The sequence below is a fragment of the Rhinolophus ferrumequinum genome, chromosome 17 (genome assembly GCF_004115265.2).
Source record: "Rhinolophus ferrumequinum isolate MPI-CBG mRhiFer1 chromosome 17, mRhiFer1_v1.p, whole genome shotgun sequence".
In the NCBI taxonomy this organism is placed as follows: Eukaryota; Metazoa; Chordata; class Mammalia; order Chiroptera; family Rhinolophidae; genus Rhinolophus; species Rhinolophus ferrumequinum.
Window position 1 is genome coordinate 49218365 of NC_046300.1, and position 13780 is coordinate 49232144.

General features: G+C 41.4%; 1 protein-coding gene across 1 annotated transcript; it reads right to left on the reverse strand.

The window, feature by feature from the left end:
* Window positions 1-261: 261 nt before the first annotated feature.
* ACTR8 (actin related protein 8) lies at window positions 262-13734 on the reverse strand. The gene is made up of 13 exons (XM_033133077.1): window positions 13513-13734; window positions 10499-10669; window positions 8821-8931; window positions 8072-8176; window positions 7614-7787; window positions 7024-7117; window positions 6680-6812; window positions 5221-5374; window positions 4348-4443; window positions 3733-3873; window positions 2551-2815; window positions 1675-1838; window positions 262-859 (listed from the first exon to the last, which is right to left on the reverse strand). The coding sequence occupies exons 1-13, from the start codon at window positions 13633-13635 to the stop codon at window positions 716-718; spliced, it is 1875 nt and encodes a 624-aa protein (XP_032988968.1). The 5' UTR covers window positions 13636-13734; the 3' UTR covers window positions 262-715.
* Between the last annotated feature and the right edge of the window lie 46 nt (window positions 13735-13780).

Genomic DNA, 13780 nt, shown 5'->3' on the forward strand with positions numbered 1-13780 from the left:
AGTAAGTACAGCAGTCACCATGTTCATTTGTACAACACAAGCTAACAACTCTAAATTATACCTGAATCATTTCTATGTAGGTTTAGAAAGGAAACACATTTTTCTTTTGTTCTGTTTTGCTCAAATAATGATTGTTTTCTTTTCCCAAGCCCACCCTAGAGCATGTCGGGTAACAAAGGCCAGCCAGACCAGCCTTAAATCTTTGCCTCTGCAAATCTAGACCCAAATGGGCCCCAATCTTTTTTGTAATTCAACAGAAAATGAAAAAAACAAAACTTTTTTTTTATTTGGAATTTCAAGAGCACGCGAGTCACATCATGTGTGCTCACTGTTCTAGACAATAAGGAAAACTTCATGATCATACAGTTCTCATAGTTCAGGTCCATAAGTCACACATCCAATCCTTATAACCTGATGACACTCAGAAATCAATTTAAATGAAGGGCATCACCACTTGAGAACTGCTCTACAGCACCTTTTACATCCTTGGGGAGTTCCTGAGACGCTGAGAAAGGATCTTTTATGCTCAAATGTCTTGACTACAAAAGCAGCTTATAATTTCACACCAATGTTATGTTCTCAACATAAAAGTTAAAATTCATTTATTTTCCACGAAACTTAAGCCTCTAGGTCAATAAATTAAAACACGTATATTCTGTAAGAGTCTTTTATACACGAGGCTGGTGCTGGGTCTTTAACAGTGACTTTGCCCATTTCACCACACAAAGGCAGCTCGCTCTCGCAGCATGCGGACACCAAAGCGCTGCCATTCTCGCTGATAGATCCACAGTTCCTGGGTTGTATCTAGACAAGCCAGCACTGCCCCCCCTTTCCATGCAATCAGCCGAGGATCCATGTCCTAGAGGAGTGATAAAGACATGTCAGCACAAGCAGACAAGATGTACACTTAATCATTTACTTGAATTTTGGGGTGGAAAAAAACCTTGCTGACTCAATACCTAATAAGCCAGATTTTCAACCTGAATTAACGACCCATACAGGACACGTGCACTACAGGTGTCTGTTTCAACTGACCAGAAAACTTTTTTATTTCTGAAGCTGCTACTATCCACTATTATTCCACATTTTGCCTGTAAGGCAGAACATATATAACAGGAAATAACTGATTTTGATGTTTGAGTAGACTACACATATCCCACAAATCCCTCCCTCAGGATTAAAATTAAATAAGAACATTCCCAGGAATTGTCAGTGAGATATAATGAAATACAGGCACACTGTTTCTAAATTCCTAGGTTTATATTTCTTTTCAAGATAGTTCAAGCCTAAAAGATCCTTAAAGATCACCTGGTCAGGGACCAGCAGCAGATGCTTAACGTGAAAGAGAGAAAAATGGAGCTGTGTGGCCGATGGCGTGAGACCCGTCTGTCTTCTCCTTGCCCCACTGTCCCTTTAAAAGGCAGAAGTCAGTCCTGCTGGTTCTGGAGAGCACAGCAGGGCCTAAAACCCAGGACTGCAATCGCCTAATCCAGAGCTCCTTTCACTACATCTGTGACCTGCTCGAATTTTTCCACTTGCCTCAAACCCTCCAGAACTCCCCAGACACAAGTCCATGGCTCCTAGGATTTCACCTCTTTTATATACAACATTATAATTACAAATAATTAGTGCTGGGTTCATTTGCATACAGTCCAACTTGCATCATGAACATACCTTGGGCCTTGTGATCACTTCCACATTTTCAATAATTCGCCTGAATGAAGGTGGCATTTTGTTGAGGATTCTGTGCTGCAGAAATTCTTGAGCTTTATGAAACATCAAACCACCTCCCACCACCAGGATGGAGCTGTACATCTTCTTTTTGGTATCGTCAGATGCTGAAAAGACAGAGATAGCCCTTCCACGCTTTTCCCCATATCCACCCTAGGCCAAGCCACCACCACCTCTTGCTTGGACAACTGCAAGAGCAGCCTTCTTCAGGATCTCTCTCCAGCCCATCCTCAACAATGCAGCCAGAGAAACTTTGCAAAATACAAATGTGAGAATGTTGCTGCCCCCATCCCCGCACCTGCTACTCACAGCATCAGGACCAAAATCTCTCAGGGGGCCTAAAAAGTCCAACATGGCGTGGACTCACTTCTCTTGCCTCATCCTCACACCCTGTGTCCTAGCCACACTGGCCCTCACACAGGCTTCTTTCTCTGCCTGGAATACCACTCCATCTGTGACGAGCTAACCCCCACCCACCGCCCAGATCTCTCTCAAGTGGCTTTTCCTCGAGGAAGCCTTCCCTGACTTCTACAAAGTAAAAATCCCTTATTAAATCCTGCAATCAGAAGCGCCCACCCAGTCAGTACCCCTCAGTTTAATTTTGTTGCTCCTGTCACAGTTGCAGTTTCACATTTGTGTGATAGTTTGACTTATTGTGGTTTCCTCCAACAGGGCCAGGAACCAGCCCGACACCTGACAAGGCAAGCACAAGGTAGGCTCGCTTGCTTCTGCGTGAACGTGCGTGGCCCCTGCACAGCCACAGCCCTGCTTACACCCGTTCACTTAAGTGCGATCTCCCCGCCGCCCCCACGTGCTTACAACAGCAGTCTATGCTGTGAAGGATGGCTTTGTCCAGGCCCAGGGCTTTCCCTTCAAACAGTGAGATGGCGGTCTTCCTGGACATCAGTGCCGTCAGGGCCTCCTCAGAGTCGTTGCCAGGCATCAGACAGTCTCCCTGGGAGGGTCCCAAATCCACCTCCTGGGAATGCAGTCTTTCGGGAAGATCAGAGGACTGGCCACGGAGATCCCCTTCAAATCCAATGGGTTTGGATGCAGACTTTCGGTCAGCAGTAGCTTTGGCAGACTTTAAATCAATGAAAAGGACACTCAGGTAGGTGGTGACACAACACGGCTGATGTTCTCCAGCTAACCCCCCCCCCCACACACACACTATACACTATAAAACAGGCCTGGCACTGTGGTGCAGAGAGGAAATGGAGGAAATGCACTACAGTACACAGCCAACCACCTGGGACCCGTTCCCAGATAACCTGGAGTGAGAGTGGGTGTGCAGAAGATGAGGCTGAGCTGACAGTCCAAAGCAGTCACTGGCAGGCAGGGCTGGTCTAGAACCTTACTGTTAGTGGTTGGGTTTTAAAACTGAGATGTCAGTGTGGACGCGCCTGGCCCCACTTGAACTGAGTTTTTAAGTGGAGTATTTCAGTGGAACTCTTGGGCCACTGACTGTTATGGAAGCCTCATTTTCAAACCTAAACTAACCACCTCATGCTCACCTTTAGGAGAGGAACGAAGACTAGAAAAGGTTTACTTCTCTCCACTAAGAGCTGCTATTTCATTAGCAGACAATAGTTTTAATCTTTGGCCCCTGCAACAGACGTCCTATTACTGGGATCAGCTTTGAACAAAGGAATTCAACTCTGCCTATGCTACACACCTCTCCCACATTATAATTAAAAAAATAGGTGAGATTTTACTGAAAATATTTACTATGGATAAATACTCAAAAGTAGATAATGCAACATATACAAGGGAAGTAGTTTCATTAAATTAACTTTTAAATGTGCGGCCTGGTATTGTGAAAATTGGATTAATGTCTGCTGAACAAAACAAATCTGTCATCCACATTTTAAATTTAGACTTCACTTCATCTACAGCTCTAAAAACAGTATTAGCTTTAGTATGCTGTCAGACTGTAGTGACTGCAGTGATCCATTAACTACGGGCAAAACTGCCTCCTTTCACACCAGAATCACCGCAGACCTGTTCTTGTTTGCTCTGTGTGGCCAGCAGGTAATGTTCATCATGAGGGTCCTCAGGGTCACCCTGGGATCTGTGCTGCAGAGTTGTCATTTTTTGTCCAACGATCCCAAAAGTTGCTGGGTAAAACAAAGCCATTGGAGCCTGTGCATGGAAGGAAAAGAATGATCAATCAAAGACACTGCCTCTTGAAAATAACTGATCCATTCAATTTTGTTCTTCTAAAAACGAAACTGGCAGACTAGGTCCTACAAGTTAGACTGGGTAGTGTTCTTTTTTAGGGAGTAGCATTATTTCTTCAGTGTAAGATAAGCCAGAAAACTCACTTCTCCAACTGAATAGGTAACATGACACCACAAATCTCAAAGCAATTGTAAAGTACCTAGTAATCTACTTTATAATTACCTAATAAGAAGGGTGCCTCTCCCTCTAAATAACTAATCACAGAGTGGTTAATTAACAAGAGTCCTCAGACCTATTCTAATTTGGTTTAGTGAATAATCTTGAAGCAGCTGACATTCTGACCTCATGAGGTTCCCAGAGAGTACATATTCTCTCAGTCTGATTGAGCTTGGCTGGCTTTCTTTCTACCCATGAAAATATACACCCACATGGTACCTGGAGTTTTTCATCTCCTAATCGAAACTGATAAAGTAGGGCAGGGGAATCCGGATGTCGAATCTGAAACTCATGGTCCTGAAGCCCAGAGATGTCCTGATTCCAGGAAAAGATGCTGTCAGTGAATCAGTAAAAGTGCACGTAAACTCCTCCAAATACAATTAAGCCTCCTTTCCATCTACACCTCACCTATAAAAAGGCTGCCCTATAACTACCACTTGCAGTAGAACTGAATAAAACAAGAGTTCAATGATAACTTGCTTCCCTTTGAACATCTGTGAAATTTCCATCGTCTGCATTTATTATCGAGAAACACTAATACAATGACCCAAATCAATAAGCAAGTGCCCTCAATAACTAAGGAATGTTACCTAGTCTTATAGTTCTCAAAAATGTTTTCTTATTCAGAATTATGTTACTTGAAAAAGGTGAAAACAGGGTCTAAAACAGAGTATAAAAAGGTAGCAATCCATATGTAGCAATGATTAAATGTTGACTGTTCACAATACTAAGATATTGCTTCAAATGGTGCCATTTTATTAAATGACTGTACCTATATCTTTACCTGCTACTATTCATCACACCTAAAGATTTATCTTCATCCTTTATCAGAATCATTACAGAGCCTATAGAGAGAGTTATATACTAAACTCTCTTTCTCAAAAAAAACAAGCTATTTTCCAGAGCCCGAGACATATCCTCACAGCTCTGACCTTACCAAGAAACTCTCACTCCTTAAGCGTTTCAGCTTCAAGTCTTTATTAAGTTAAATTGAAAGAGCAGTATGATATTGTTAAAATTTTAATTGCCTTTTAAGTATCTTAAATTTTTCCTGAAAACAAAAATAATCATCAATTTTAATTTTGCTCCCACCTGATCTAAATGACAAAAAGTTTCTTTAAGGTGCTGCAGAAGAAGGCAATCCATTTTATTTGTTAACTGGCATTCTCTGTAAGGGAATCCAGCTCGCTGCATCAGCCAGTAAAAACATCTTGATACATCAGATCCCCCGTATGCCAGACAGAGCCTAGAGTGAAGAGAAAAGGGCAGATGGGTAATCTGTCAGTTAAGAAGGTGCAATGGGTGATTCAAGAACTCAATTTGGCACAGTGGAACACACCAAGTTTCAAGCAATGTTTGTGGAAGGAATACATAAATTAAAGAATGAAAGGACAGTTGGATGGATGGGAGGGAGAAAAGGAATTCTAGGAAAAAAAACGTGGTAGGGCACCTAGAAGCAGTCATGCTGTTTGCAAAAAGTATCCAAGAAACAGAAAATAGTAGTAAATCCAACTCATTTCCAAACCAATTGTTTACCATTTGATGGTTGTTTGCCTATGCACAATCACCAGCATATACAAGAGGCAGGCACTGACACCCTACGACAAACTTATGGGAGAAATCCTAGAGAATACTATCCACTAACTGAACGTGTCTACGATTTGGAAAGACCACGTCTACATTATTTGAGTGGTCGGAGATTTGAATCCAGTGTTTTCTCCACACCTTGAGAACCACTGGCGTCAGACAATACAAACAATGGATGAGCCAAAATAACTCACACTGAGTTTTAGAACGCATGGTACCTTGGGATGGGAGGCAGCAGGTTAACCTTTCTCATGGACGGCTGGGCCCTCTTTTAAACTTGTTTCTATACCTTGAGATTCAAACTACCTATTGTAAGGGACAAGAAGAATTAAAGCATCGTGAAGGAGCCATCCTGAGAGCACAAAATGCTGCAGAGAACACATATGTGCACTACCTGAGTGTGCTTACCTGTGTTGGGCTTGTCTCAGGAAGGACAAGCAGCAAACCTGCTCCTGATGTTTATTTTATAATATTAACGCTTGTATCAGTGATTACACCATGAAGGGACTTGACCGCCATAAAGTAACTCATCACTCATTGAACACCATTTATGACAAGAAAAGCAAATACTCAAAATGCTAGCTAGCTAGAGAACTCGGACCTGAAAACTTATTTTCTCCTACATGACTTGCCTAAATAAAACTTTGCTGTGAGTGTGACTGGTATCTCTAGGCCAGACCACGGCAAAAGACACAGAGCTAACAACAGGCTTCCTCCGTGGAAAGCACACAACACACAGCTGCTGATGTGAACTCGTATTAGAGAGTTCCAAAGGGAAGGGTAGAGCCAGTTGTTTGCAGCCTTGTTAGAATTTGCACTTCCACAATCTTGCAGGTTTCCTACGCAAACTTTGAATATATAATTCCTTGTAAGTAATTTCTTTCTCCCTTGTGACGCTTTATAGTTGAACATAAAGCATACAGTGAGGGAAGAAGTGGGGCATGCCCACTCCCAGGTTCCTTACCGAGTGTTCCGATGAGAGACCCCATCCTCCACACAGCACACACTGGTCTTCTGGTCCCCAACATCTACAATGCAGGTGCTGCTTAAACCACTGCCAAAGGTGGCGCACACAGACTCCTGATGGACCACAATCCCTGAAAAACAAAAGGCAGAGGAGCGATCAGCTGGGGAGCAGTAACACTCCCAGACACATAATCAGCTAAAGTCTAGGAATCTCTGGGTAAATGTTCAAGCATTGCTGATCCTCTCAAGCATTTCCATAAAGCAGTGAATTGAATTAACTTTGTCAGTAAAAATGAGAACGAGTCTCATTTCAAGTAGGTTTCACTGGAATATCACACATACCTGAAAAACCCATCTTCATTAGGATCATATTCACTAATTCTTTCACATGCTGTTTATTATAGATATCAGGAATTAACAAGATACATCTGTAATACTAAAAAGAAGAACAAAGAAAGAAAAGATTAAATGGTTAACATAACGCCAGGTCAAAATGAATTTCACCACACTTGTCTTCAAAGAGGATTCTCTCTAAAGTAGCAGCAATGGTTAAAAACCCAAAATTAAAGCTCAGACCTCTCTGCTATCTTTTGGATTTTATGAAAATCAGAAAATGTTGAAGTTTTTCTCCCCTTGGAATTACTTAAAGCTTGTGAAATGAAAAATAAAACAACTGATATATCTAAAAAAGTTCCAGGAGAAGGCATAAACATAAATAAGCTTGCTGCCTGCAGAGCAGTAGAGAGACACCAAAGAAACCAACAGAATAATAAAGAGAAAGCACTAAAGAGATATTCAGTGAACAAGATATGCTCAACACCTTAAGGCCGAGAGTGCTTCCAGGGCATGGTGTAACAAATAACTCAGTAATGTATACTTCTATTGACAAACAATCTGAAAGACAATCCACATAACTGGAAATTTGAGCTCACCTTTAAATCTTTCAGTGGAATTTCCAAGTATTTTTGTATTGCATGAGACCATATTACTTCAATATCTGCCAGAACAGCTGTAAGGGAGCCCCCAGGTCCTGGGTGAATATTTAACTGACCTCTTCTAATAGGCCAGTGAATATTGTAACAGTCCAGTGGATTAACATACAAAGCCTAGAAAAGATGAAGATGAACACATTGTTAAAACTCTTCTCTCAGGGTTTTCTGAATTCACATTCAAAATTCTAAGGCCAGAAATTATTTGCTGATCAATATTTTGCTGAGCATTCTAAATGTTGAGAGCAGAGTATCTAACATTTCAGGAGCCAGTGTGACTATACGGTCCTTAAAGTAGGATTATGGAATGCTAGAAAACTACAACTGGATTGCAAAGTAAGTGAATTTTAGCACTAGGATCAGGTTTTCTTCTTCCATTTCAGCGTAAATAAGTTTCCTACCTCTTCTCCTACCAAAAACTCAGGGTGATGAGTTGTGTTTGTCCACTTATTTCCAGAACAGTGATCTAAAATGGCAGGTCGCATCTGCTTGTTGTAGGAGCGTGCCTGAAACAGAAGCACATCAGACAATTCTCTGAATTTATGCAAGGGGAAAAAAAGGGGTGGGTGTAGTATGAGTCCTCTTTTCTCCTCTCTCACGGATCAGATACAGTGGCAAATTTTAATCACAAATCCAAGATATTTGGTAAAATATTGACTGGTAACAAAAGGATTCTCTTGCCCTTTTCCACAATCTTTATTTTTTCTGTGATTTTTTTAATACCAAGGCCATGACTCACAGCCAGTCCAAAATTAATGCACTCTGCCTAAAGTTGAATACAAATTTACATAACATACTGACTCATAGCCATGCCTGATAGTATTGGTTTATCATTTTAAAATAACAAATGTGGTAAGAATACAGCTTCCCACCAAGATCCTGGAATTATACACTTAAGACTCTCAGGTAAACTGTAAATTTTCATCAACTTACAGTAAAAAACACCACCTTATAAATTATTTGGCTTGCCTAAGCATCTGTGACACTGATTCAAGTATTCCTTAGGTGGTTAACTGTTTTTTTTTTTTTTCTTTTTAAAGGAAATCCCATCTTGCATTTGCAATGAAATAGGGAGGGCATACGAATGGCATTATGATATAATAGCTGCACTAAAAAAATAAATCTGAGAATAATGCAGTTGAGACTGAACCTGTTCAGGGGACACAGGAATCCGTCTGGTACCATTTGACATCTTTTTAGACCATATGGCTTGATCCACCATTTTAAGACCATTTTGTCTTTGTTCATTACTTTCAGGTTTCTGGGGAAAAAAGAACAAAGTATGAGCAGTACAAAGGATTTAGAGAAAAGGGAAGACAATCTCGCAAACTACTAATTTAATGCAGCAATGGGAAATGCTCCTTTGTCAACAAGTAGCATTTCCTTATTCTCTGTCATATGTATTCAAAGTAATCTTTTTGTTATTTATAAATAAAAAAAATCATAAAAGAACCATCACTATAAACCAATTGTCTGCAAAAATCTATAACTTCAAGTGACTTTGGGTTGATAGAAAATTTTATGGCAAATCAGAGCTTCACTACTTTACACTTACAAAGTATTTCAGAGACTCCCATCTGAGTATTTATATAATTCTGCTGTTTGCAATGTTGTAACAATTTTGTAATATTCCTTCATGTTATTTTGCTCAACCAACAAGTATTCAAGTTATTGTGATATTATAAAGAGTGTATCCATAATTTTTTGTAGAAATGTTTTGTTTTCTTTCAATTTTTATTCCTGAGATTTATTTCCTAAAGTAGAATTATAGGATACAAAGATATAGGTGAATATTAGACTCTTATATTGTCAAATTATATTTAAGCTTAGAAATTGGACTTGAGTATAGTCTGCTAGTTATGCTACAAAGACTTATCATACCCTACGACTTATCATATTTTGCTGTGTATGATGCGCTCTCATCTATAATGTGCACCCACGTTTTTGGCCCAAACTTTCAGGGAAAAAATATTTCATTTTAATTTCTTAATTCAAATTTTTATTTGCTTATATTTAGGTACTTGTTTTTTGTGTCATGAAGGAATTTTAGCATTTATTGTTATTACACTTTTAACTCATAAGCATAAATAAAAGAATTAAAAACGTTTATATAGATACAGAATTAGTACTATCCATGTATAATGTGCATCCTTACTTTTTCCTCACAAATTTGGGCAAAAAAGTGTGCATTATACATGTGTGCAAATACAGTACTATCAGAATTACAGAAACTACAAGTTCCTAAAACTATCCTTGATTTAAATCTTAAAAGTGAATTACAATGTAATATATATATTTAACATCTACTACCACAAAAATTTTTCTGATAATTACCATTTGCAAACTAGGATAAATGTTTACTGTAAGGAAATACATTTTTTTGCCTTAAGTTATGATATGACCTAAGATTATAATAAGTGTTTACCGTAACAATTCAATTTGCTTATGAATTGAAAATATAAGTGCAACTTAAACTGTAAGTATCCGGAAGAGAAAATATGGCAGTCAGTTAACAGAGACCTGAATACATCATTTTCAGTGCATGACAAGTCTGTATCTGCCATTAAAGGTCACCTTCATCAATATGCAATTTGTACTTATGGGTTAAAAAAAGTTGGATTTACTTCTGTTATAATTATTTCTTTACAATCTAAAATCGCTAGCTCAGATGAAAAATGTATTTGTAACCCTGAATGATGCTATTATTTTAAAACACGTTAAAGCTATGAAGAACGTTTATTCAAGATTACTGTGTACACCTGAATGTCTAAACCCTCCCAAAGAGAAAACTTTGGGCTTTCTCTCCAGGTCCTCCATTTCTGACTTACATTTAGTCCCTCCCTTAGGAGCCAGTTGTCCTTGTATAGGGGCTGCCCTTGTTGTTTGTGTCTTCGTGCAATGACGTGAGGAATGCTGGCAGGAAGTGTGTCTGTGGCTCGACCAATCCTTAAAGTTGTTGAACCTGGATGTATGACAACAATGAAGTTGCTCTGGATTTGCTGCAAACATAAAACATAGGAGTGTGATCTTAGTAAGTAATATGCAGGTAACAAGTAACATGGAGGTAACAGACCAAGCGAAGAAGTTAGTTTCCTGAAATGACTATCAGACTCAAAGGTATTAAAATAATTCTGTAAAGGGAGGTCTTTGAGAGGCATTAAATTACTGCTCCGTGCCTGAATACAAATTCATTTTGTATCTGTGTTCCCACGATCTGACTCACATAGTCCAACAAATACTTGTTTAAATGAACGGAACCATAATTATCCAATGCAAATTAACCTCTTGGGCATTTGTCCCTGGCACTGTGGGTATAATGGTGACCAAGACAAAGTCCCAACCATCAGAGAATTTTGTTTACTAGGGAAGACAGTTAAACAAGAAATGAGAGTGTGGGGAATACTATGACTAGTGAAGTGCTGGCTTCCCTAAATCGAAATCACCTAAAGATGCTTGTAAAAATAAACAAGCAAAAAATTGACCCTAAACTTTCATTATCAATTTTCTAAATCAGAATCTCCAGGGAGAGAGCCTAGGAATCTGCAATTTTCAAAAGCTCCTGAGGTGATTAATATGACAACACAGGTTTAAACCCACTGGTTGAACAGGTGAGGGATAAAGTTAATGTAAGGATAGAGTTATTATTTTGTAATGCTGGATAATAAGGCTTTACATACATCAAGCACTTCCAGTGTATGTGTGCATACACTGTATTTTGGTTATTGTTTCTAAAAACACTTTACCCTTTTTGGTTCTTTGCTATTTTTCTAATCTGGCAAGAATCTGGTGTTGAAAAGCCAGAGTTCACAATTCTATCCTAAGTCAGAAAACGTTGCTGCAATTCACAATCCATTCTTGGCAGATGGGGAACAAGGACTGACAACGTGGCACAAATCAGGACAGTGGAGCGATGACTGGCCTTTACTTTCAGATGGCAATTTTTTTTAGATCCATAATTCTCATGGGGGCAGAATATAATCTCAATCACTTGGACACCTTTACCATGTAGACTTGTTGAGGGACTCATAGTTTCTGTGGGGAGTGGGAGAAGGTAAAAGAGACTCTGACAATCCCTTTGACAGCAGGATCCCTGTGTTAAGAACCACGACTGCAGCCTGACTCATTAGCTAGCACCTACTCTGCCCTGCCCTTGAAGTGACAGTTATGTCTTGGCATTTCCATACCTGGCCAATAAGATAAAGTATAAACGTCCAAGATGAAGACCCTGCCTAATTCTCTAGCCTTACTCTAGAGCCACTTCTTTTGTGGTCAGTACATTCCACTACCATTTCCTGGATATTACTGCTTAAGGTAAGATAGGGTAAAAAAGTTATTAAGCAAAAAATAATACAGGTACCACAGAGATATGGAAAAACTAAAGAGTGTTATACAACGGACCGAAGTTAACGAAATGCTGTGAAAGCAGTTGAGGATCCAGGCTCTGATTTCACAGACCTGGCTTCAAGTTCAGATTGTGCCATTTCCTTGCTCTGGAATAAGTTCCTACCTCATAGAGGATTAAATGAGTTGATCACATAGCTCAGAGTCTGGCTAGCTCTTCCAAAGTTCTCCATAGCCTTCCGAAGAGGCCAGACTCTTGGGTTTTTATGATCCTCCCGAGTCTGCTAAGATCTCTAGTCTCATCTCTTGCTCCCTCTTCTTCCTCAATTCCAGACATCCTGCTCTCCAACACTACATATCCTCTTAGCCCAGGTGTCTCCTATGCTGTTCTCTCCCTCCCTGAGATTCCACCTTACCCCTGGCTAACCCTTAATCATCTTTCAGGTCTTAGTCCAGATGTCAGCTCCTTTGAAGAAACCATCCAGACCTTGAGGAATGGAGGAGGTACCTGCTGTGCCCAACACTTCCTAATGGTCCTCTGCACCAACCCATCCCACACCATGCTGTTACCTGTGGCCCCACCCCCACGTCCCGCCCCTCAGAGTGGAATCCTCCATCCAACCTGCCCCCTCCACCAGGTAAGTGGAAATACTGAGCCCTATGCAACAGTAATAACCACCCTGAGGGCTCACCATGTGCCCGGCACTGCTCTGTATTTCACAGCTGCCTGGCCAGTTGGGTATTATCCTTAACACACCCGCCCGTAACGAACCTGCCTCAGAGATGTCCAATATGAAATTCTAAGCATTTAAATGCCTCCTGATTTCTGCTGTGAACTGTACAGTGCCTTTGCCCATTTTTCTATGGGAATGTTGGTGTTTTTTTCACTATTAAGATTATGTATATAAAGGTCCTTCGCCTGTCATGCTACTGCAAACAATTTCCTCTGGTTAGTATAACTTACTCCTTTCCAGTTTTTGACATACCAGTTCCTAATGTATATTCAGACAAAAGTGTCTACCATTTCACTGCTTTTAAGCTTGAAATGACCTATACTACCTGAGATTTCCTAAGAAAGAAAAAAGCCTAACCCTCTATCCCTTACCCCTAAGGATACGCAAATACTCCACGTGAGCCAGACCCGGTGCTAAACTTTACCTGCCACCACTAAAACCTCACATGAGCTCGGGAAGTAGGTGATAGCCCTGTCCTTGCTTCGTGGCCAGGGAGCTGGGGCTCTGGCAGAGGCTGATGGGGGTGGGCGGTGGGGACGTGCTAAGGGCCTCGGAACGAGCCCTCCTGGCCCCGCAGCGCGCGGGGCTTCCTCGCCGGGCGTCCCCCTGTGCAACGATCCGGAGGGGAATGAGCAACCTCTGCACCACGCACGAGGGTGGGGGCCCGCAGCCTTCCGCAGGGCGCCAGCCTCCCCTCCCCAGCCCGGCAGACAAGATCTGGGGCTAAAGTGCGGGGCCCTCGCTGAGACCCGCCCGCGGCGCCTAACCTCCTGCAGCGACTCCGGCACCAGCGCCGGCACGATGGGCCGCTTCACGCCGCGCTGCTCCTTTTCTTTCTCCCCGCCCTTCTCCTTCCCGTTCTCCGCATCCCCCTTCTCTGCCTGGGTCATCGCAGCTGGCGACCACCGCGAACCTCCAGGCCCCGGGCGGCACCTAGACCGCCAGAAGGCCCCTCGGCGCAGGCGCAGTTTCCCGGCCGGCCGCCCACAGCCAAGATGGCCGCCGGGGACTCGCCGCCGAGAATTCCAGGAAACG